Source organism: Phyllobates terribilis, unplaced genomic scaffold (genome assembly GCF_046119375.1).
Source record: "Phyllobates terribilis strain yellow unplaced genomic scaffold, ASM4611937v1 Scaffold_4__5_contigs__length_816908805, whole genome shotgun sequence".
Lineage (NCBI taxonomy): Eukaryota > Metazoa > Chordata > Amphibia > Anura > Dendrobatidae > Phyllobates > Phyllobates terribilis.
The window spans coordinates 606107798-606131097 of NW_027362764.1; the positions used below are offsets into that span (position 1 = coordinate 606107798).

Genomic DNA, 23300 nt, shown 5'->3' on the forward strand with positions numbered 1-23300 from the left:
TGAATTTTTGGGATGACCTGTCAAAAATTGGCATTCATAAAAAGAAACAGGTGACAATAGTTTTCTTCAATGCTTATAAGACATTTTAGATGTCCTATCTATTTGAACATATCCAAATGCAAAAATCTTTTTGAAAAACACTTCAACCATATTCACCCACAGTGCATTGGTCAGGAACACAGATATAGGTTGGATTTCCATATTGTAAATCTTCACATGCTGAGAAACCCTTCATGCAATTTATGGCCGGTGGTTGAAGGTTACATGTTATTGAAGCCATTTTGCTGCCAAAATGTAGGTCATACTAATATACTGTACTATTGTAAGTTAGACAATGTTGGATGATGTCTTGTTTATCTAGTAGGTCTTTGAATTGTTGGGATTGTTTGCCAAGAATTTCGTATTGAACCTTTTATATTATGTGTTGGGTTTTTACATACTTATCCGAGTGTAAGAATTGTAGAAGCCCCAAGTACATGAGACATTAGGGCATCCTTTCAATTCAGTTTGCAGTCTAGTTACAGAACTTTGGTACTTAGAATTGTGTTACATCCTAAGGCCAGCGAATATTCACCATTACTAATATCTCTAAAGGGTTAACTAATTTACTCATATATATAGGTCCTTTACTCACAATGTACAACTAATAAGCAGAATCTATTTCTTAGTGAACCCATTAGTGGTTATTAATGGGATGTTAATTACATAACCTAAAATATTTCATTTATTTATCATATAGTATATAGGTTTACTGTCACTTTAATTGGGCCCTGAGATGGTGGCCACCAGATCGGTGGTTTGCATGTGACACATCTAGTAATGCTCATTGTAAAACATTATACTCTATAGGAGGAGCATAGTATGTGCAAATGTAGCACCCTGAGGATTCGGCTGCTACAGGGGTATTGCACCTCAACCCAGAGGTGTGATATTCCACTCCCGGGTAAGGATGGAGTGTGGAACTGAGCTCGGTAGGCTGCATGCACTACATACATCCCATTTCCGAGGAGCAGGCCGACGGTACTCCCACTTAGAAATGTGCAGGTACGACCGAGTCTGTTCCTGGCTGGAGTGGGAGGGGGGTGGTACATCCCAAGTAGTGTAGGGGCAGATAGGGGGAGCAGCCTGGGTAAAGATAGGAGCTCATTGGGTGCTGGTCACCTGAGCTCACACATAGAGGGTGTATATAAGGTGGGCACCATCAAAGAACAGGGTCAGTCTGCTGTAGAGGAGGAGTGAGTCAGCCTTTTGCAAAGAGTCTGTTGGAGAGCAGAAGAGCAGAGCAGAGAAGCCCCAGAGAGAGAGAGAGGAGAAAGCAAGAAAGACCCAGAGGGGGAAACAGAAAAGGAACTCTGAGAACCCAAAGTCCATCAGCGGGTGAAGAGTTGGCATCAGGGTACCGGAACCCAAGCTGGTGGGGGCAAAAACACACCCCAGCCAGAGACCGGAGGCCGTGGGCAGCGTTTGCCACGGCCACCCACCACATCCACCACGAAGGCATACCACGTGGAGGGTCAGGGAACCCAAGGCCAAGGGTCTCCCAACAGAAGGCCCGAGGGAGCTGGACCTGGGTGGATCACTAGTGGGGACGGCCAGAGAAAGGACAGAAGGAGAGCTCAGGGTCACGCTCCGGACTTGCTTGGGGGTTGGCTGGATCCAGGACCTGGTGGATGCAGCACGGCTCGGGAGGTCACTCGAAGCTGGAGTGACCGGAACATCAGCAGTGAGTAAATACCCTTAACTGCATAACCCGACTCTGTCTTCATTACCATCTATGCTGCACCACCACAACCCCCATCCTCTGCACCTGACCCCCTGAGGCTATACCCCACCCGTTGGGGGTTATACCATAAAAAGCTGCACCTACACCATCAGCCTCAGCGGACCCTGCTGCAGCGGCGGCCATAGTGACCGCAATACAACGGGTGGCGTAGTCGACATTAAGAACTTATTAACATCTGTAGGACTGCCACATACAACTGAGTTTGACACCCTGGGCACGGACCGGGTCACAGCCACTCGGAAGACTACAACTCCCATCTGATCCGGCTCCGGATATTCCCCCTAAAGAATATGGCCCAGGGGGCGCGTCACATACAGTACAGACCAAAAGTTTGGACACACCTGCTCATTTTCTCTGTATTTTCATGACTTTGAAAATTGTACATTCACACTGAAGGCATCAAAACTATGAATTAACACATGTAGAATTATATACTTAACAAAAAAGTGTGAAACAACTGAAAATATGTCTAATATTCTAGGTTCTTCAAAGTAGCCACCCTTTGCTTTGATGACTGCTTTGCACACTCTTGGCATTCTCTTGATGAGCTTCAAGAGGTAGTCACTGGAAATGGTTTTCACTTCACAGGTGTGCCCTGTCAGGTTTAATAAGTGGGATTTCTTGCCTTATAAATGGGGTTGGGACCATCAGTTGTGTTGTGCAGAAGTCAGATGGATACACAGCTGATAGTCCTACTGAATAGACTGTTAGAACTTGTATTATGGCAAGAAAAAAGCAGCTAAGTAAAGAAAAACCAGTGGCCATCATACTTTAAGAAATGAAGGTCAGTCAGTGCAAAAAATTGGGCAAATTTTGAAAGTGTCCCCAAGTGCAGTTGCTAAAACCATCAAGCACTACAAAGAAACTGGCTCACATGAGGACAGCCCCAGGAAAGGAAGACAAAGAGTCACCTCTGCTTCTGAGGATAAGTTTCTCCGAGTCACCAGCCTCAGAAATCGCAGGTTAACAGCAGCTCAGATTAGAGACCAGGTCAATGCCACACAGAGTTCTAGCAGCAGACACATCTCTACAACAACTGTTAAGAGGAGCCTTTGTGCAGCAGGCCTTCATGGTAAAATAGCTGCTAGGAAACCACTGCTAAGGACAGGCAACAAGCAGAAGAGACTTGTTTGGGCTAAAGAACACAAGGAATGGACATTAGACCAGTGAAAATCTGTGCTTTGGTCTGATGAGTCCAAATTTGAGATCTTTGGATCCAACCACCGTGTCTTTGTGCGACACAGAAAAGGTGAACGGATGGACTCTACATGCCTGGTTCCCACCTTGAAGCATGGAGGAAGAGGTGTAATGGTGAGGGGGTGCTTTGCTGGTGACACTGTTGGGGATTTATTCAAAATTGAAGGCATACTGAACCAGCATGGCTACCACAGCATCTTGCAGCGGCATGCTATTCCATCCGGTTTGCGTTTAGTTGGACCATCATTTATTTTTCAACAGGACAATGACCCCAAACACACCTCCAGGCTGTGTAAGGGCTATTTGACCAAGAAGGAGAGTGATGGGGTGCTACGCCAGATGACCTGGCCTCCGCAGTCACCAGACCTGAACCCAATTGAGATGGTTTGGGATGAGCTGGACCGCAGAGTGAAGGCAAAAGGGCCAACAAGTGCTAAGCATCTCTGGGAACTCCTTCAAGATTGTTGGAAAACCATTTCCGGTGACTACCTCTTGAAGCTCATCAAGAGAATGCCAAGAGTGTGCAAAGCAGTCATCAAAGCAAAAGGTGGCTACTTTGAAGAACCTAGAATATAAGACATATTTTCAGTTGTTTCACACTTTTTTGTTAAGTATATAATTCCACATGTGTTAATTCATAGTTTTGATGCCTTCAGTGTGAATGTACAATTTTCATAGTCATGAAAATACAAAAAAATCTATAAATGAGCAGGCGTGTCCAAACTTTTGGTCTGTACTGTAGATACAAGACGTGGCAGCAAAAGGTGAGAGCTGTCAGAGTGATACATTTTGATGGAAGAATAAAGGGTTACTTTAAACAATATAGACATCTTTTGTGTGCAATTTGTTTTACTTAAGTGCATGAATTTTAGGCTAAAATGTATTTTTGCCATGGGTTTTTATTAGTGTTAACTAAGAATCTGTCAAACAGCACCAAAGATGAGCAAGGTAAATAAAACACAATAACTGGCAATTTCCAGCAGTATAAGTTTAAGTAGGGCGTGGTTCTGCCCCATTGGCCACAACAGGGATCTGATTACACCTGCTGAGCTTCTGAAAAGCACGCACAACTATTTCTGTTGGCTGGATGTCACCACAAGTCCCAGCCACATCATTATCTTTGCCTGGACAACGCCTGCAGTGTCCAGTAATAATGGCCATGACATCTCATCCATCACCAGTGCTGCCCTCAGAGTCAATAGGGTGGTGCGTGTTGAAAGAAGCTAATGACAATGGCGCACGTCCAGGCAGGGGGTAACATGCTCCTTGTAGTCACTTTTTGCTCTGACTACATACATATAGGTCTTTCTTTTTCTTAAAGTACACCTCCACTTTCAAAAGAAGAATTATAGTTCAGGACTTTGCAGTAGAATCGCCTTTCTAAATCATTCTATTAGAGATTTTGCTCTTGACTATTATGCGGTCCGTGCTAGAAAATTAGACAGTATAATGCTCATCCCTGTTAGCTACTGTCTTCAGTTTGGGAGCCAACACTGTAAGATGACATTCACTCACGCCTTAAAGATGATAGTCAAGCAGGAGAAGCAGGATGCAGCCTAGTTTAAAGCGGTCCGTACTGAGTGAATTAGAAAATAATAACACTGCTGAATTCAGCACTGTTATAGTTTTTATTTTGAAAGAGGAGTTATGCTTTAATAGATGGTATTAAAAAAATGGCTATCTCATCAGATAACTCTTTTATTTCCGGTGAATGTTCTGAGAAATTTACTCTTTCGTGATAAGGATTATATACGATTTAAATACACCAGGTTTAGTACTTTTGCATTTTCAGTTTTAAGCACAGTTTTATTTGGCTTTCTTTGGGCAGGATATTGAAATAATTGCTTGATTTATTTTTCCCGCTCGTTTACAATTGCCTTCAATTTAGTGGAATTACCATAACATAAGTTATTCATCAGTTCATTCCCGCCGGCTTATTCACTTGGGATTTTAGTAGAAAAGTAGAGCAATAAGTGTGCCCCCATTGAAAGCAGGTATGTTATCATTGCATTAAGATTCTACAGAACTCTCATGAACTGTTCAAAACTGAAGTGAAAGACAAAGAGAAATGTGGGTAATTCTTTTCCTCCAAATGTTTGGGGTTTAGGTAATAATTTAATGCAATTATATAAAACTGTTTGTTTTTGCTACACATTATCTTGCTTTCTGAGCAATCATATGGATCATAATGTATAATATGAAAAATATGGTTTATGTTCCATAACAGATGTACATATATCGAGGACATACACTAATTAGCCAATAATTGGTCTTCGTAATTTACAATGATCATGATAAATGAATATAATTTTTATAGAATGTGTGAAATTGGGATTTGTTGATGAAGGATTAGATGTGCATTGCTATAATTCATTCTCTGTGTCATTTTGATGTTAGCTAATGTTAGAAAATTACTTGTTGTACTTTGTGGGTCTATTGAAAATAAACACATAAAGAACTTGCTTACACCAAGAACAATAGTTAGCTCAACATTATGTGACTATTTAATTGTATTGTCAGAATGGTTCATGTAGTTTCATAAATTCCTGTATCTTTTCCTCTGTTCACAGGTTGGAATTGTACATGCTTCTTTCCAACAGTCAAGTATTCCAAAAACCAGAGGATAATAATCCGTGCACAGCTGTACTCCAGTATCAGGAGGTGAGTGAGGGAATTCTACCAAGCAAAGAAGCTTAGAAAGTTTTACTGCTCGCTGGCCTGTATTCCCACTACTAAGTGGCCATGCTCTTGTAAGATGCAGAATGATTGGCGACAATGACACTGAAGTTGGATTATAATTCAACAACCCTTTAGTTTGTTGAAATCAGGAAAATTGCAGTGTAATAGGCAATAAGGAAAATAGCAAGTGTAAGGTTAAAGTCTCTTAAACTGGATGGGTTCCGCATTGAGACAACAGGCCACAATGGCAATAATCAATCAGTCTCTGAATACTTGCAGTCACAGGTGAGGGATCCCGGGCTTCTGGATCTTGCTACTATGGCCTCTGGGGGTGCTGTCCTCTTGTCATGCTCTGCAGCTTGCACATGTGCTCTTTATGGGGCAGGCACTGGAGCCGGATTCCTCCTGTGCTGTACACAGTCTCTTTCTGTACCTGGTCACTCTGCCTGGCTGTCATCTTCTAGGAGCTATAAGTCTGTCCCCAGCTCTCTGACACTGCTGGGGTGGCCTGCTGTCTCCACCAGTTGCTGTGATTCCTCCAGCTCCTCTGTTTCTCTCTCTCTCTTCTCCAGGACAGACACTTTGACCTGCACACCTTACAAAAACTTCCCTGACAAAAAACAGAAAGAAAGTTCCTGTCTTCTTTACTGGGTACTACAGGGAGGTATTGGTTCCATCTACTGGTCACTGCAGGTACATCTATCTTGCCTGTTTTCCAGTAATCTCCAGATAGCGCCTTTACCATGTGTTACACATTCTTCACCCCCATTTTTGGGTTGCCGATGTAGTCGTCAAATCTGGAAAGTAATCTGCCAAAGTTGGAATGTTGGTAGTGACATATCTGGGAGGACTTCTCCATGCTTGGATGGGTGGTCTCTACTTCCCCTGTTGGAACAGCAACCTTATCTCTTCTTTCCAATGGTTCAACCATTGGACCATGTGATACCCACCATTCGTCGTCTTCCACCATCCTCTCTGTTTGTCGGAGGGTCAACTATTGCTGCTGGTGGAAGTCTGCTCACAAATGCATACTTCTGTGGACCATCCTCAGGGGCCCTGAAGAACCCTTGGGTTTGACCTCAAATACTGGTACTGCTGGATTAGGCTGTCTCACCACTTTATAGGGACTGGACTACCATCTATACTGTAACTTCCCGGCTCTTCGAGCTGTCTTGTTGTGCACAATGACAAGTTTTCCTACTTGTCGCTTGCACAGTTTCTTATTAATTGCTAGTGAGCATGGCCTGAGTCTCAGGGCCACCAAATTATACATTGCCTGTACCTTTCTGTGATGGCCTTCATTCTCCTGTAACGTCATGTTGAGAGGACGTCTCCTGTTCCTTTCAAACATCAATAGAAAAAGCGAGTAGCCAGTGGTGGAGTGTACTGTGTTGTTATATAACCATACGAGTTCAGCAACTTATTCAGGTCATCTGTCTTTTCTTTCTTCTTCAAGAGTTCTTAAAAGTTGCAATACAGTCCGATTCACTTGTTCACATGAGCCGTTACCCTAAGGATGGTAGGGAGTGGTCCGTATCTTGCGAATGTAAGGTGCCCCAGCGAGGTAGTCGTGGGCGAGCTGTAGCCCCCTCTCACTATGGCACCCTACAGACAATACGTGTCCTCCCTCTGAAGTGTGGCTGTGTATGTAGTGCTCTTCACTTACTTCAAGCCATCCGATCGCGGCTGTCTCCAGGCAATTTTCTTCTGGGACCAGGGCAGCAATAATTTCAGAGGACATGAGGTTCTTAACCAGAACTTGGACTTTACTTGGGGAAGAGGAATATATACAATATTTACAGTCAGATATAATGGATAAGGCCCGACAGGCAATCATCTCTCTCACAGGTGCTGTTAACTGCTTCAGCCCTGGTTCCCTCTTTAAGCGGAGCATCTCTGTGGCTATAATCCCTGGCCTAAGAGACTCCTCTGTATTGACAGTGACCTGGATCCGATATCTCTCCCCCACGTCTTAGCCTGGAGTCCTATTTAGCTTCCTCTGCTTCCTGCAGACTAGAAGTGCCCCATGTCCTACGCTTTGATGAGTTTCTCCGGCGGGCTGACAGGACTCGTGCTCTTGTGTGGGGAGACTTGCACACTGGGATCCCACTGTCTGAGGGTACGGAGCTCCCGTCTACCCTAGCAGCCACTATAATCAGGCTGTCTGAACAACTTGCAGTCACAACTCGTACTGAAGAATCACTTCCTGATCCTGGAAACTAAACAGAGACTTTCCTAATATGCCCACCCTCTGTGAGCTGTCATCACAGAACTTTAACCCATCACTGTCTATAACTTTGCTGGCAGACTCAACCTGACATCTGCACCCAGAACAGTGGCATCTTGTGGCTGTTTTCAGGTACTACAGCCCAGAAGGAATTATACCAGGAACAAGCTTTCTATCTCTCTAGGCTTGATAAGGGCACTAAGTTCCCCCTCTACTCTACTAACTGGACCACTACAGCTAACCCCCTTAGATTGGTCTACCACAGAGATGGAGGTCTGACCTCAGGGACACTTCCTTTAACTATCTCAGTACCAAGGGAAGGCTACGCCCTTCCCCACTATTACACGTATTCTGTATAACCGGCACAATTCTTCAATAAACTTACCTTTGAAGCAGGCCCCTTGATCTGAGTTTAGTTGAATAGGGCATCCGTAAGGAAGGATGAAGCTCTTCCATAGGGCTTGTGACACAGATTCTGCTGTGTGATCTCTCGTGGGAACTGCTACAGTAAACTTAGTGAAGTGATCCACCATGACCAGCAGGTACTTGAGGCCTTGTAAAGACTCTTTAACTGTAAGGTAATCCATTGACCCTATCTGTAGTGGGTATATATTTTGCACCGTCCCCACTGGGGCCTGTTGCTCCCCAGCTTTTGACAGATTACAGCTTCAACAGCTTTTGCAAACGTCCAAGGCCATGCCTTGTAGTAAAGGATTATAGTAAAACCTCTATAACCATGCAAATGTCTTTGCTGGATTGAAATGTCCTTTCTTTCTGTGCACCGATTCGAATACTCTTCTTACTTCACTGTTTGGGAGCACAATCTGCCAGGTGAGACCTAACTAGCTATCCTGGAGAACACACACTCTCCCTAACCACAGAGGCCTTATCAACAGGTGTCCCAACATTGGACTAGCTAAGTATAAAGCTTCTTTTTGCTCAAATTGAATTACTGACATCATCACTCCTAATGAACCTTGCTTAAAAGGGGAACCGCGTTGAGTCTTTGTTAATGAGCACTTTTCTATTACTGTCAACTTTACAATCTAGTTTATGGGGCTTGAAACTCTTTATATAAATTATGTTTTTTGGTAATGAGCATCTTATTTATGGCTAGATAAGTTATAACTAGTGATGAGTGAGCATGCTCGCCACTGCTCGGTACTCGCCCGAGCATCTCAGTACTCGAGATGCTCGGAGCTCGCCGAGTACTTTCAAGATGCTCGGGCGGGAGATCGGGTCCCCGTCCTGCATGTTTGGCGCTATTTAGAGCACCAATCATGCAGGGATTGTCTGCCACTCACTGTAATGTCACAGCCATGGTGGTTGTGCCACTACATTGATTGCCCAAATTGATGGGAACAGTGCTCACAGTGAAACATGAAAAGCCGGCAATTCAGCAGCGGCATACACCAGTACCCGACAATTTAGAACAGAAAGAATAGAGCATCACACATAGATTAGATAGATAGAAACATGTCAGTCACATATATAATAAGTACAGTGACAGTGTTGGTTACTGTACTTGTTATTTAGTGTTAAAATAAAGGATTTATTTAAAAAAAAAGACAGTGTTTTCATGCACCCGTCTCTTTAAAAAAGCCGGCCGGCAATTCATCAGCGGCATACATCGGTACCCGACAATTTAGAACAGAAAGAATAGAGCATCACACATAGATTAGATAGAAACATGTCAGTCACATATATAATAAGTACAGTGATAGTGTTGGTTACTGTACTTGTCATTTAGTGTTAAAATAAAGGATTTATTAAAAAAAAAATTGGCGTAGGGTTCTCCGTAATTTTAGTCCCTATCGGAGGTTAAGCAGACGGCTGGGGCAGATGTTTGAAGCCTGGGAAGGGGGTAATACCCACGGAGCTTCCCAGGTTACTAATATCAGCCCCCAGCTGAATACCTAGCCTTTACCAGCTATTAAAATGGGGGACCCCCCAAAAAATGACGTGGGGTCCCCCCTATTTTAATAGCTAGCAAAGGCTAGGCAGACAGCTGGGGGCTGATATTAATAGCCCAGAAAGGGTGCCATGAATATTGGCCCCCTCCCAGGCTAGAAACACCAGCCATCAGCCGCCCAAGAAATGGCGCATCAATAGGATGCGCCAATTCTGGCACTTCGCCTCGCTCTTCCCACTGCCCTGTAGTGGTGGCAGTGGGGTAATAGAACTGGGGTTGATGCGATTCAGCCTGTCATGTGAATGTAGCAGAGCTGGAGCCGTCCTGGGAACCATGGAAAGGTAAGGATGAGATTGGTTTATTATTTTATTTTTATTTCAGGAGATCGTTGGCTTCAGCTGGAATGGGCGTGATGGTAAGTATGGTTTAATTTAGAACATTAAAGAATTGTGTGTTTATTTCAATTAAAGGACTTTATTCTGGGTGTTTGTGTTTTTTTTTAACTTTGACTATGGGGTTAGTAATTGTGGTGTCTTATAGACGCCTCTCCATTACTAACCTGGGCTTGATATCAGCTGGCATTATAAGCTGACATCAACCCCAGCCCTATTACCCCACTGCCACCGCTACAGGGCAGTGGGAAGAGCGAGGCTAAGTGCCAGAATTGGCGCATCCTATGGATGCGCCATTTCTGGGGCGGCTGACGGCTTTTGTTTCTAGCCTGGAAGGGGGCCAATATTCATGGCACCCTTCCTGGGCTATTAATATCAGCCCCCAGCTGTCTGCCTAGCCTTTGCTAGCTATTAAAATAGGGGGAACCCCACATCATTTTTTTTGGGGTCACCCATTTTAATAGCTAGTAAAGGCTAGGTATTCAGCTGGGGGCTGATATTAGTAGCCTGGGAAGCTCCGTGGGTATTACCCCCTTCCCAGGCTTCAAACATCTGCCCCAGCCGTCTGCTTAACCTCCGCTAGAGACTAAAATTATGGGGAACCCCACGCCAATTTATTTTTAATAAATCCTTTATTTTAACGCTAAATGACAAGTACAGCAATCAACACTATCACTGTACTTCTTATATATGTGACTGACATGTTTCTATGTATCTAATCTATGTGTGATGCTCTATTCTTTCTGTTCTAAATTGTCTGGTACCGGTGTATGCCGCTGATGAATTGCCGGCCGGCTTTTTTAAAGAGACAAAAACACTATTATTTTTTTTTTTAAATCCTTTATTTTAACACTAAATGACAAGTACAGTAACCAACACTGTCACTCTACTTATTATATATGTGACTGACATGTTTCTATCTATCTAATCTATGTGTGATGCTCTATTCTTTCTGTTCTAAATTGTCGGGTACCGATGTATGCCGCTGATGAATTGCCGGCTTTTTTAAAGAGACGGGTGCATGAAAATCGGAGGGCACTAGTGTGTTCCAAGTGCCCTGCCATGTTTTTCATGCACCCTCCTATATACCCTGCCTGCCTGTCTGCCTATATATATTCTGCCTGCCTGACGTTTAATTGAAGACCGTTCCCATAGATTTGGTCAATTTTTGACCTTCTGCAGACCGCCGGGGGGGGGGGGGGGGGGACCGCCAGAAAAATGCTTGAGTTTCCCATAGACTTACATTGGGCTCGTTGCTTGGGTCGAGCACCCGAGTATTCCAATGTGCTCGACCCGAGCTTCGAGCACCCGAGCATTTTTGTGCTCGCTCATCACTAGTTATAACATGATTTGTGGGGAGGGAAACTCCTTATGTATATGCTATATCTTCATTTATTGATGGGAGTTCTAACTGTAAATGGCACTCAGCACTAGTGTTGAGCCACCCCCGTAGTATTCGAGTTCGGTTCGGTTCGTCGAACACCCGTGTGTTCGCCGAACTGTTCGTCGAACTGTTCGTCGAACACCTTCGAACACTGTTAAAACCAATGGCAGGCAAACAAAAACACATAGAAACACATAGAAAACACCTTCAAAGGTGTCCAAAAGCTGACAAACTGCTCAGAAGACATAACTAACACATGGAAAAGTGACAAGTACATATAGTCATGCGAAAATAAAAGAGGTGGAGGAGTAAAAGGAGGGGGAGACACAGATATAGGCATGTCATGCCCTTCTAAAATCCAAAAAGTGAGAAGCCGACACGGCCAGTCCGCTCCTGCCCGTGCCACCTCCGTGTCGCCGGGTTTGTGCCAGAGCCGCGGTGAACCCTGACGGCCAGCCCCCCTCTCCCAATACTGGTGCCTGTCCGCTGGTGGGTCGAGCGAGCCCCCCTGTGGTGGAGGCAGCTCTAAGCTTTTTAATTTAAATTGTCTCTCTAATTTGAATGAATACACTTTAAATCCATTTACAAGGATCTATTGGAGGGCAAGTCTCATGCCAGCAGCCGCGGTAATTCCAGCTCCAGTAGCGTCCACTAAAGCTGCTGCAGTTAAAAAGCTTTTATAAGGATCGAGCTCGGCTGTCCACCGCAAGGCATCCTACTGCCAGTCCCAGCCCCTATGCCTTGGGGTGCCTCCTGATGCTCTTCACTAAGTATCCCATGGTCCCGAAGCATTTCCTTTGAAAAAATTAAGTGTCTAAACTACAGGTGGTGCAGCTTGCTTAACAGCCGGGATAATCCGCTCACTAGCAGACACTGCTACTAGGCACAAAGTATTTCCTGGGCTAGATGCAGTTAAAAATTTGTAATTAGATACTCTCGTTGGATGCTGAGAAAGCATTCCATAGAGTCTCCTGGCACGCCATATATGATTCTCTTAAAAAGCTTGGGGTAGGGGTCTAGGGGACCCTTTTATAGCCAAAATCACGGCCCTGTATCGCAATACGTCACCTAGGCTGAAGATAAATGGAACTGTAGCACCCTGAGGGCTCGGTTGCTACAGACGTATTGCACCTCACCCAGAGGTGTGATATCTCACTCTCAGGTAAGGATGGAGTGTGGATCAGGACCCGACACCTGCATGCATTACACCACATTGCCGTGGGGCAGGGCGACCAATATGCCCCTGAGATGGGCACGACAGTCCCTGTCCCTGGCTGGAGTGGGGGGAGGGAACACTGAGGAAGGGGAACCCTGTAGTGCAGGAGCAGGGAGGAAGCAGTTCCTGGGTGCATTGAGAAGGGAGTATAAAAGGTGGGCACCATCTTAGTTCAGTGCAGAGAAGTCTGAGCAGAAGTGGCAGGGAGCAGGGGCTCTGCATGAGCTCTGCTCCGGAGGCGGGCCTAGTAACAGAGGCCCAGGCCTGGAAGAGGGAGAAGGAAGGAAGAGGAGCGGAGAAGGCTCCAGGAACGAGGAATGAAGGGATCCCAGGGGTGCGGACGGGCGAGTCGCCACCGCACGCCCGAATCCACCTGCGTGGAGGGGTCAGGCCAAAGGGGGAGACCGGTCCCCGAACTAGTGGAGGCAGGAAACGACCCTCAGCTAGAAACCGGAGGCTCTGACATTTTATGTGGCGCAGCCCCTCGCTACACCCGCTAGGAAGGCACCACATAGGGTCAGGGAAACTGGCGCCAAGTTTACCAAGAGGAGGCCCGAGGCAGCCGGACAGAAGTGTTGGTAAGAAAGGCCAGACAAAGGACACACAAAGGGGGTCCTGTGAAGTGCTCCAAAGTTATCTGGGAGTTGTCTGAGCCCCTCACCTGGTGAGCACAGTACGACGTGGGCAGCCGTTACCTGCAGACGTGGTCTGGATAATAAGAACTGTGAGTAAAGGCCCTGAACTGCATCACTGACTCCGTGTCGTTACTGCTGCTGCCCTGCACCATCACCCCCATCCTCCGCATACACTGCCCTGAGGCTATACTCCTCCCGTGGGGAGTTATGCTACGCTCTGCTGCACCCACAACACCAGCCTCAGTGGTCTGCCCTGTAGCGGCGGTTCACTCTGACCGCAATCCACGGGTGGCGTAGTCGGACATTTAAACATGAAAACCACATAAATAGTTCCGCCACTGGTTTGACCGCCCTGAGCCACGGAACTGGGTCGCCGCCACGAAGACTACAACCACCAGCATCCACCAAAAAGGGTCCGGCTCCGGGTGTCCCAAGGCCCAGGGGGTGCGTCAGAACATTTTCATCACCTTTCACAATCACCAATGGGACAAGGCAGTGATGTCCTCTGTCCCCTCTCTTATACATCCTAGTGACGGAGCACCTGCTCTCATCAATTCGCCATAACCCCAATATTAGGTGGATTGAGGTGGGAGGCACCGAGTACAAGTGCTCTCTATTTGCTGATGATGTCCTAGTATATATCACTCAATCACATATATCCATCCATGCTGTTATGGCTGAAATAGATCACTTTGTTACATGGTAAAATTTTAAAATCAATGCAGCGAAGTCTGAGGCCCTCGATGTCTCCCTCCCCAAATCCATATAGGATTCCATCCAGTCCAACTTTCCCTTTGCCTGGCCCTCACAGGGTATCAAATACTTAGGAATTCCTATTCATAGAGACCTCTCCCATCTATGTTATCTTAATTTTGGGCCCTTTATTGAACAACTCCATACAGACCACGGTTGGCAAGTTAGAACTGTAAGATTCACTACGTGAACCACTGGTGTTTTGTGGAAAAGCACATGTACACTGCGTTCCAAATTATTATACAAAAAGTGTTTAGGAGTGATAAGGGAAGAATTTGTTTGTTTGTCAGTTAAACTCATTGATGGTGATGTGTGTCAGGGCTCTTTATATCACTGTAAGCAATTGCAGACACCTGTGCTAATTAGTTTGGCAGGTGTGTCCAATGAAAGGCAAGACTACTTAAGAAGGCTGTCTCACATTATTAAGCAGCCTACATTTTCTGCCAAAATGGGAAAGAAAAAGGATGTGTCGGCTGCTGAGAAGCAACAAATTGTGGAGTGTTTAGGTCAAGGCATGACTACAATCAACATTGTGCGATGATCAGGATGAAGTGTCTTGGCAATCAAGAAGTATGTAGCTGATTCACAGTACACACGTGTGCGTGCTGATAAGGGCAAATTGAGGACTCTTTCCTACAGGCAATTACGTCAGGTTGAAAGAGCAGCGGCAAAAAAGCCTTGTCATAGCAGCAGACAAGTTTTTGAAGCTGCTTGTGCCTCCAACGTCCCCCGAACAACAAGATGCAGGGTCCTTCAGAGGTTTGCAGCTGTGCATGCGCCATCCTGTCGACCTCCTCTATCCACTTCACACAAGCAGAAACGGCTCCAGTGGGCCAAACATTACATGAAGACTGATTTCAAAACTGTTTTGTTCACGGATGAGTGCCGTGCAGCGCTCGATGGTCCAGATGGATGGAGTGGAGGATGGCTGGTTGATGGACACCCCACGCAAACACGGCTACAGCGCCAACAAGGAGGAGGTGGAGTAATGTTTTGGGCTGGAATCATGAGGAGAGAGATTGTCGGCCCCTTTAGGATCCCTGAAGGCGCTAAAGATGAACTCCATAATGTATGTGGATTTTCTCAAACAGCACTTCCTGCCATGGTTCAAGAAGAAGAACCGTGTATTTCACAGCAAGATCATTTTTCTGCATGATAATGCACCATCTCATGCTGCACATAAAACATCTGCATCTCTGGCTGATATGGGCATAAAAGGGGACAAACTTATGGTGTGACCCCCATGCTCCCCTGACCTCTACCCCATTCAGAACCTTTGGAGCATCATTAAAAGGAGTGTCTATGATGGCGGGAGGCAGTTCACATCTAAGCAACAGCTCTGGGAGGGTATTCTGTCCTCATGCAAAACAATTGAAGCAGAAACCATCCAAAACCTGACAAATTCAATGGACGAGAGAGTTCAGAAGCTCCTTTCGAACAAGGGGTCCTATGTGAAAATGTAACATCACCTAGAATAAAGTTTTGAGTTGAAAACTGTTTGATTTCAGTTTCTAACAACCTGCTAATGCTTATAATTTCAAAAATGACCATTTTTTTGGTCTTTATTAAAATGAAAAGGTTGATCGAAAAGTTTGGGGGATCTAAGAGTGTGGCAACCCAGTAGTCATGATTACTTCGAATTCTGACAATATGAGGGTCATGCTGCAGGTAGTGCAGCAAGAAGGCACTTATGGGCCTTGCGCATCTCGGAGCCCCAAAATTATTTTCCGGGCTAGATGCAGCTAAAAATTATTTTTAATTTTAAATCTGGTGAAGCTTTAGTATAGATGGCCTAATAGGATCAGTGCTGCACACTGCTACAAAGCCCAAATTATTTTCCAGTCAAGATACAGATAAACATGATTAGTAATTTGAAAGCTTAAAACGGTTGGTAGGGTGATTTTAACCAATCATCAAGCTTTTACTCTCCCCAGGATGACACAGGGGTAGAAAAGTCGTTTCGGATCCATGATTTGTTCATCTTTATGAACGTGAGTCTGTCTACATTATCAGTGGAGAGCCGCGTGCGCTTATCTGTCAGCACACCACCAGCAGCGCTGAACACACGTTCAGACAGAACGCTGGCTGCGGGGCATGACAAGATCTCCAAGGCGTAAGTGGCTAGCTCCGGCCATTTATCCAGATTGGAAGCCCAAAAACAGCAAGGGTCCAGTGACACAGTCGTGGCTTCAATGTTTACTTGGAGATACTCCTGTACCATCGTCTCTAGGCGTTGACTATGTGTCAGACTTCTTGTCTCCTGTGGCCTTGCAAAGGATGGGCTAAAAAAGTGGTGAAATGATTCCGCAAAATTGATGTTACCAGCAGATACTGTGGTTCTGTTACGGTTTGAGTGCTGAACACTTGACGGTCCCACGGTTGGCAAGTTGGAACTGTGAGATTCACTACGTGCACCACTGGTATTTTGTGGAAAAGCACATGTAAGATTCTGCAACAGTCTCTGCTGATACTCCTGCATGCGTGCATCCCTTTCTATGGCAGGAATAATTTCTGCAAATTTACTTTTGTACCAGGGATCTAACAGTGTGGCAACCCAGTAGTCAGGATTATTTCTAATTCTCACAATTCGAGGGTCATGTTGCAGGTAGTGCAGCAAGAAGGCACTCGTGTGTTGCGCATCCAGGAGCACCAAGTCCCTGTTGTGTTGGTGGCGAGGTAACAATCATGCTTCCTTCCTCTGTCCTCTCCCCCCAACCTCGCACAACAGAAATGTGATCAAGGTCTCCCTCATCTGATGAGTCTTCCATCAGTTCGTCCTCCACTTCTTCCTGGGCTCCTGCACCTTCCTCACTAGTTTGGCTGCTACCATGCGCCCTGGTAAAACCATCTCCCCCACCCTCACATGCCTGCCGCCTTGGTGCTGCCGACCGTCTGGACCTTGCAGATGTTAGCCCTTCCGCATACAACTCCTCCTCCTCTACTTCCTCCACCTCCTCTTGTGCCACCACCTGACTCCGAATTCTGTTTAACATGTGCTCCAGCATGTAAATCACCGGAATAGTCATGCTGATAATGGCATTGTCAGCACTAAACATCTTCGTCGCCATTTCAAAACTGTGCAGAAGGGTGCATAGGTCCCTGATCTGAGACCACTCCTCCAGCGTGATTTGCCCCACCTCTGAATCTCGTTGGCCCAGGCTATACGTCAGAACGTATTGCACCAGGGCTTGTCGGTGCTGCCACAGTCGCTGCAACATGTGCAGAGTTGAATTCCACCGGGTAGGCACATCGCATTTTAGCCGGTGAAGTGGCAGGCCCAACGACTTCTGTAGAGATGTAAGTCGCTGAGCTGCGGGATGCGAACGGCGGAAGTGAGCACACAGCGACCGTGCCCTCTGCAGAAGGCCATCTAGTCTGGGATAGTGGGCTAAAAATTGCTGGACAACCAGGTTCAACACGTGAGCCATACAAGGCACGTGTGTGACATTGCCCCGGCGAAGGGCCGCACCCAGGTTTGCAGCATTGTCGCACACGGCCTTCCCTGGTTTCAGGTCCAGTGGAGACAACCATTCATGAAATTGGTTCTCCAGAGCTGACCACAACTCCTCAGCTGTGTGACTCACATTTCCCAGACATTTCAATGTAAAAACCGCCTGATGACGTTGAGCCCTACTGCCAGCATAGTAAGGAGGTGTGCAGGATCCCTTCTGCGCAGTTAGAAAGCTTGTGGCATGACCAGACAGGCTTTGGGTGCAGGTGGAAGACCGAGAGGAGGTTGAGGAGGCAGAAGCAGTGGAGGAACTTTGACATAAAGAGGATTGACGCACAACTCGTGGGGACGGCAAGACTTGGACAGCAGCCCCTTGTCCTGCTGTCACCATAGTTACCCAGTGCCCAGTCAGTGACATGTAACGCCCCTGTCCATGCCTACTCGTCCAAGTGTCTGTGGTGAAATGCACCCTGTCACACACAGAGTTTCTCAAAGAAGCGGTGATGTTGTGTGCGACATGCTGGTGTAGCGCAGGCACACCTTTCTTTGAGAAGTAGTGCCTACTGGGCATCTGGTACTGGGGCACTGCGACGGACATAAGGTCTCGAAAATCCTCTGTGTCCACCAGGCGGAAAGGCAGCATTTCTGTAGCCAAGAGCTTGCAGATGGTGAAATTCAACCTCTTAGCTTTCTCATGGCTAGGAGGAAATGGTCTTTTACTTGTCCACATCTGAGGGACCGAGGGCTGGCTATTGTGCTTAGACGGGGTTGATAAGGGTGTCCCTGGCAAACTGCCGGTCTGTGAGGAAGATGCAGGCGGACATGTTAGGTTGCCTTGATCCAAAGGTGGTGCTATCGATGTCGGACAGCGCTCAACACCAGCTGGTGTTACCACCTCCAAAGAAAATGATGACCTGCCAATCACGCTGGCTGTTGCGGGTAAAGAGGTGGCAGGTCTGCGCCCCAAAACAGGTGTGACTGCTGTCCCCCCAGTCACAGAGGATGAAGAGGCCGCGGATGCACAAGATATGGCAGACGGTGATTGGCCCGGCCGGCTAGGCCGCATTGTAGCACACTGAGCTTCCCACTGCAACTTATGCTTCATGTCCATGTGCCGGTTCATGCATGAAGTACTCAAACTATGTATTTTTTGGCCTCTACTTAGCTTTTGCTGACAAATGTTACAGATAACACGAGTTGGGTCATCTTTATCGATCTGAAAAAATGCCCAGGCTATGCAAGGCTTAGCACCCATGCGACCTGAAGAGCCACCACGACTTGTGGTGAGAGGCAGAGTTGTGTTTGAGGATGCAGTTGTTGACGTGCTTCCAGTACTACGTCTCTGTCCAGGAAGGCGCAACCTGACCTCGTCGTCACTAGCATCTTCCTCCACCTCCTCTGCTGACCTCATCTCTTGGCTGACTGTGGGTTGACAGTAAGTGGGATCTCCGACCTCATCATCATCACCCTATGCGTTATCACACCCGTCGTCCTCAGAGCCAACCTGTTCCTGCCCTGACAAAAAACTAAAGTTGTCGCTCCAATCAGGTATTTGAGTCTTATCATCGTCTTCCTCATTGTCTCCACCAACAGGAGTTACAGTTTGGGAATGAGGGTCTACATTATGGTCAGAACCTTCTGCGTCTGGTCCTGGATCCGACTCATAAAGGTTCTGGGCATCAGTGCAGATCATTTCCTCGTCTGGATTCACAGAAGCGCTGGAGTCGACCTCTGATTCCCAGGCTATAGTATGAGTAAACAGCTCTGCAGACTCAACCATCTGTTCTACCTCATACTCAGACGGGCAGCTGGAGATTTGGGAGCTGTGAGGAAGCAAGTGCGATTTGGGTGACACCTTTGAGGACTGGAGTATTTGTGATGTTGAAGTTGATGTGGAGGAGAGCCCACTTAAAGGAGCACTTGATATCCATTGAAGCACCTGCTGTTTTTGTGCCTCATCTGGAATTTGTAGCGATTGGCGTGGCCGTAAGAAAGGGATCTTATCACATTGTCCGCTAAAAGAAGTAGACATTTTAGTTTGGCTGGAAGATGGTCTTTCTTCTGCAGATGTTACTGTTGCTTTAACACCTACCCCACGGACACAACCTTTTTTCCCCTTCCCAACACGCCTATTCCCCTTTCCACCAGCAGCAGGCCTTTTTCCACTCATTTTGGTGGTTAACTAATTCACAACTCTGGAGTTGTTTGCACAAAAAAACAATGGATGGTAACCGAGCAGAGCTGAGTGGCCAAACTGTGGTATTAGGCCAAAACTACTGGCTGGGTTAGATGCAGAAAAAAATTATTTTGAATTTGCAACCTGATGGAGGTCAGTATAGATGGACTAATACAAATAGTCCCACACACTGCTAGAAGCCCAAATATTTTTTCAGAGGTACTGTAGATGCAGATAAAAATTATTTTTAATTTGCAACCTGATGGAGGTCAGTATAGATGGACTAATAGACCAAGTCCCACACACTGCTAGAAGCCCAAATATTTTTTCAGAGCTAGATGCAGAAAAAAATTATTTTTAATTTGCAACCTGATGGAGGTCAGTTTAGATGGACTAATAGACCAAGTCCCACACACCGCTAGAAGCCCAACTATTTTTTCAGAGCTAGATGCAGAAAAAAATTATATTCAATTTGCAACCTGCTGGAGGTCAGTATAGAAGGACTAATAGAACAAGTCCCACACACTGCTAGAAGCCCAAATATTTTTTCAGAGCTAAATGAAGAAAAAAATTATTTTTAATTTGCAACCTGATGGAGGTCAGTATAGATGGACTAATAGACCAAGTCCCACACACCGCTAGAAGCCCAACTATTTTTTCAGAGCTAGATGCAGAAAAAAATTATATTCAATTTGCAACCTGCTGGAGGTCAGTATAGAAGGACTAATAGAACAAGTCCCACACACTGCTAGAAGCCCAAATATTTTTTCAGAGCTAAATGAAGAAAAAAATTATTTTTAATTTGCAACCTGATGGAGGTCAGTATAGATGGACTAATAGACCAAGTCCCACACACTGCTAGAAGCCCAAATATTTTTTCAGAGCTAGATGCAGAAAAAAATTATTTTTAATTTGCAACCTGATGGAGGTCAGTAAAGATGGACTAATAGACCAAGTCCCACACACTGCTAGAAGCCCAACTATTTTTTCAGAGCTAGATGCAGAAAAAAATTATATTCAATTTGCAACCTGCTGGAGGTCAGTATAGAAGGACTAATAGAACAAGTCCCACACACTGCTAGATGCCCAAATATTTTTTCAGAGCTAAATGAAGAAAAAAATTATTTTTAATTTGCAACCTGATGGAGGTCAGTATAGATGGACTAATAGACCAAGTCCCACACACTGCTAGAAGCCCAAATATTTTTTCAGAGCTAGATGCAGAAAAACATTATATTCAGTTTGCAACCTGATGGAGGTCAGTATAGATGGACTAATAGAATGATGCTATGCCCAAAAGATTTTACTTCACTAGGTGCAGTAAAAAAATTGGTATTCTATACACAGGTGTTATATCTTGCAACACAGATAGGCTACTCCACTGACTAACACACTCTGCAATAGGCCAAAAAGGATTAGCTTTGCTAGATTCAGCCAAATGCTGTGAAAAAAACTTGCACAGCACTGGCACAGACCTGCCTGGCAAAAACTGATAGGAACTGATGTAACCTAGTCCTGAAAAGGACTCCAATTACAATTAGTCTTTACTCCCACAACCTATCTATTTAAGAGCACAGACCTCCCTGATAAAAGTCGTAGGAAATGCTGTAACCTAGTCCTTAAAAGGACTGCAATCACAACTATTCCCTACTCCCAAGCTATCTGTATATTTGTGCGAAAATTGGCTTGAAATTAACAAGGTATAGCGCACACAGCAACAGCGGTGCCGTCTAACACGCAGCTGCAGCAGTGAGAAAATGGTGGCGACGGGGAAAATGGCTTGGTCTTATAGGGCAAGGACATGTGACATACACTGCCAATGACACATGCCCTTGCTTGTGTGAAAAAAAAGCACTTCGCTCCGTGTGTGCGCTGCTGATAGGCTGACAGATTGCACCTCCCCACTGCAAATGCGGGAAAGAGAAAAAAAAATGGAGATCTTCATTGTTCCTGCAGAGATCCATCCCCTGCCCCTCCCCCCACCCCGCTGTACACTCAAACTGCGTATTAACATTAATTTTCATCATTACTGAGAAAAAATCCAGTTATGATTTTGGTGCACGAACAGTTATCGAACATAACCTCGAACAGCCGAATTTTTCTCAAATTGTTCGTGTTCGCCGAACGGCTCGAACACCGCCCAAAACAGCTCGAATTTGAGATTGGCGAACAGTTCGAGTCGAACAACGCTCATCTCTACTCAGCACTTTATCCAAGATAACAATATATACATATGGTGATGTGTTATACATATGCATTGAACATTGTGTCGATAATATGTCTGTTGAACTCTGATTGACAATTCATATGGTGTCTTCTCTTATAGAATGTTAATTTGAATTGCCATTCCTTCTAGCTAGTGGTTGCAAGTCTTTCTAATATGTGACCTCTACTCTAGATAGTGAATCAAATATTAAGACCCTTATTAGACTTGTGGTAGACATATATTTATTTTTGCTTTTCTCCTCTGAAATAATCTGACAGAGGAAAAACTTTTTCTCTTATTTTGATTTCTTGTGTACCGTATTCTTTGCCTTCTTCCCTCCCCTTTGCACCAATTTTATAATAACAAGTTAAATCTATTGAATTTTGGCAGATGGTTTAGCAGAGCTCCCACTGGTATTGGGTGGGTAGACATGGAGGGAGTCGCTGCTCCTTCTGTCGCCATACTTGAATCCATCCTGCTGACTACTACAAGCGTAAGATGTAGGTTGATTGGCGACAGTGACGCTGAGGCTGGATTATATTTCATTTTGTTAATATATGTTCAGTTTGTTAATTTTTGCCAAGAGGCATTAGATCAATGTATGATTTTTTGAAGGTGCAGTCAATGCTCTTTTTTGTGCATGGATTATATTTCAGCAACACTTTACTTTGTTGAAATCAGAAAAATTGCAATGTAAGGGTATGTGCACACAATCCGTACAGGCAGCGCTTTGAACGCAGCATACTTTATGCTGTGTCCAAAGCGCTGTGTTATATGAACGTAGGTGAATCTGTATGTGTTAATTGAACAATGCGGATTCACCGCATTTAATACATTGTAGTGATCTAATTTCTCTTGCATAGACTAGCGACTCCGCAAGAGAAATTGACATGCTGCGGGCTGGAAAGAAACGCCGCATGTCCGTGTCAGCGGGTTATCCACAGAGACGCATACTGGACATGGGATTTCTAGAAATCCCATCCACTATGCTGTAACAGCTGGCCGCTGCGGCTCCTGAATATGGGAACATACAGGTACACCTCACAAAGTTAGAATATCATCAAAAATTTAATTTATTTCAGTTCTTCAATACCAAAAGTGAAACTCATATATTATATAGAGTCATTACAAACAGAGTGATCTATTTCAAGTGTTTATTTCTGTTAATGTTGATGATTATGACTTACAGCCAATGAAAACACAAAAGTCATTATCTCAGTAAATTAGAATAGTTCATAACAACAGCTTGAAAAATGTTTTTAAAATCTGAAATGTTGGCCTACTGAAAT

General features: G+C 45.2%; 1 protein-coding gene across 1 annotated transcript in view; it reads left to right on the forward strand.

Annotated features, from left to right (window-relative positions):
• The window catches only part of LOC141265765 (chloride channel protein D-like), a 345172-nt gene that overhangs the window by 294708 nt on the left and 27164 nt on the right, over positions 1-23300 (forward strand). The window contains exon 16 of the mRNA XM_073679279.1: positions 5551-5641. Coding sequence (XP_073535380.1) covers positions 5551-5641 — 91 coding nt within the window. The remainder of the gene's footprint in view (positions 1-5550; positions 5642-23300) is intronic.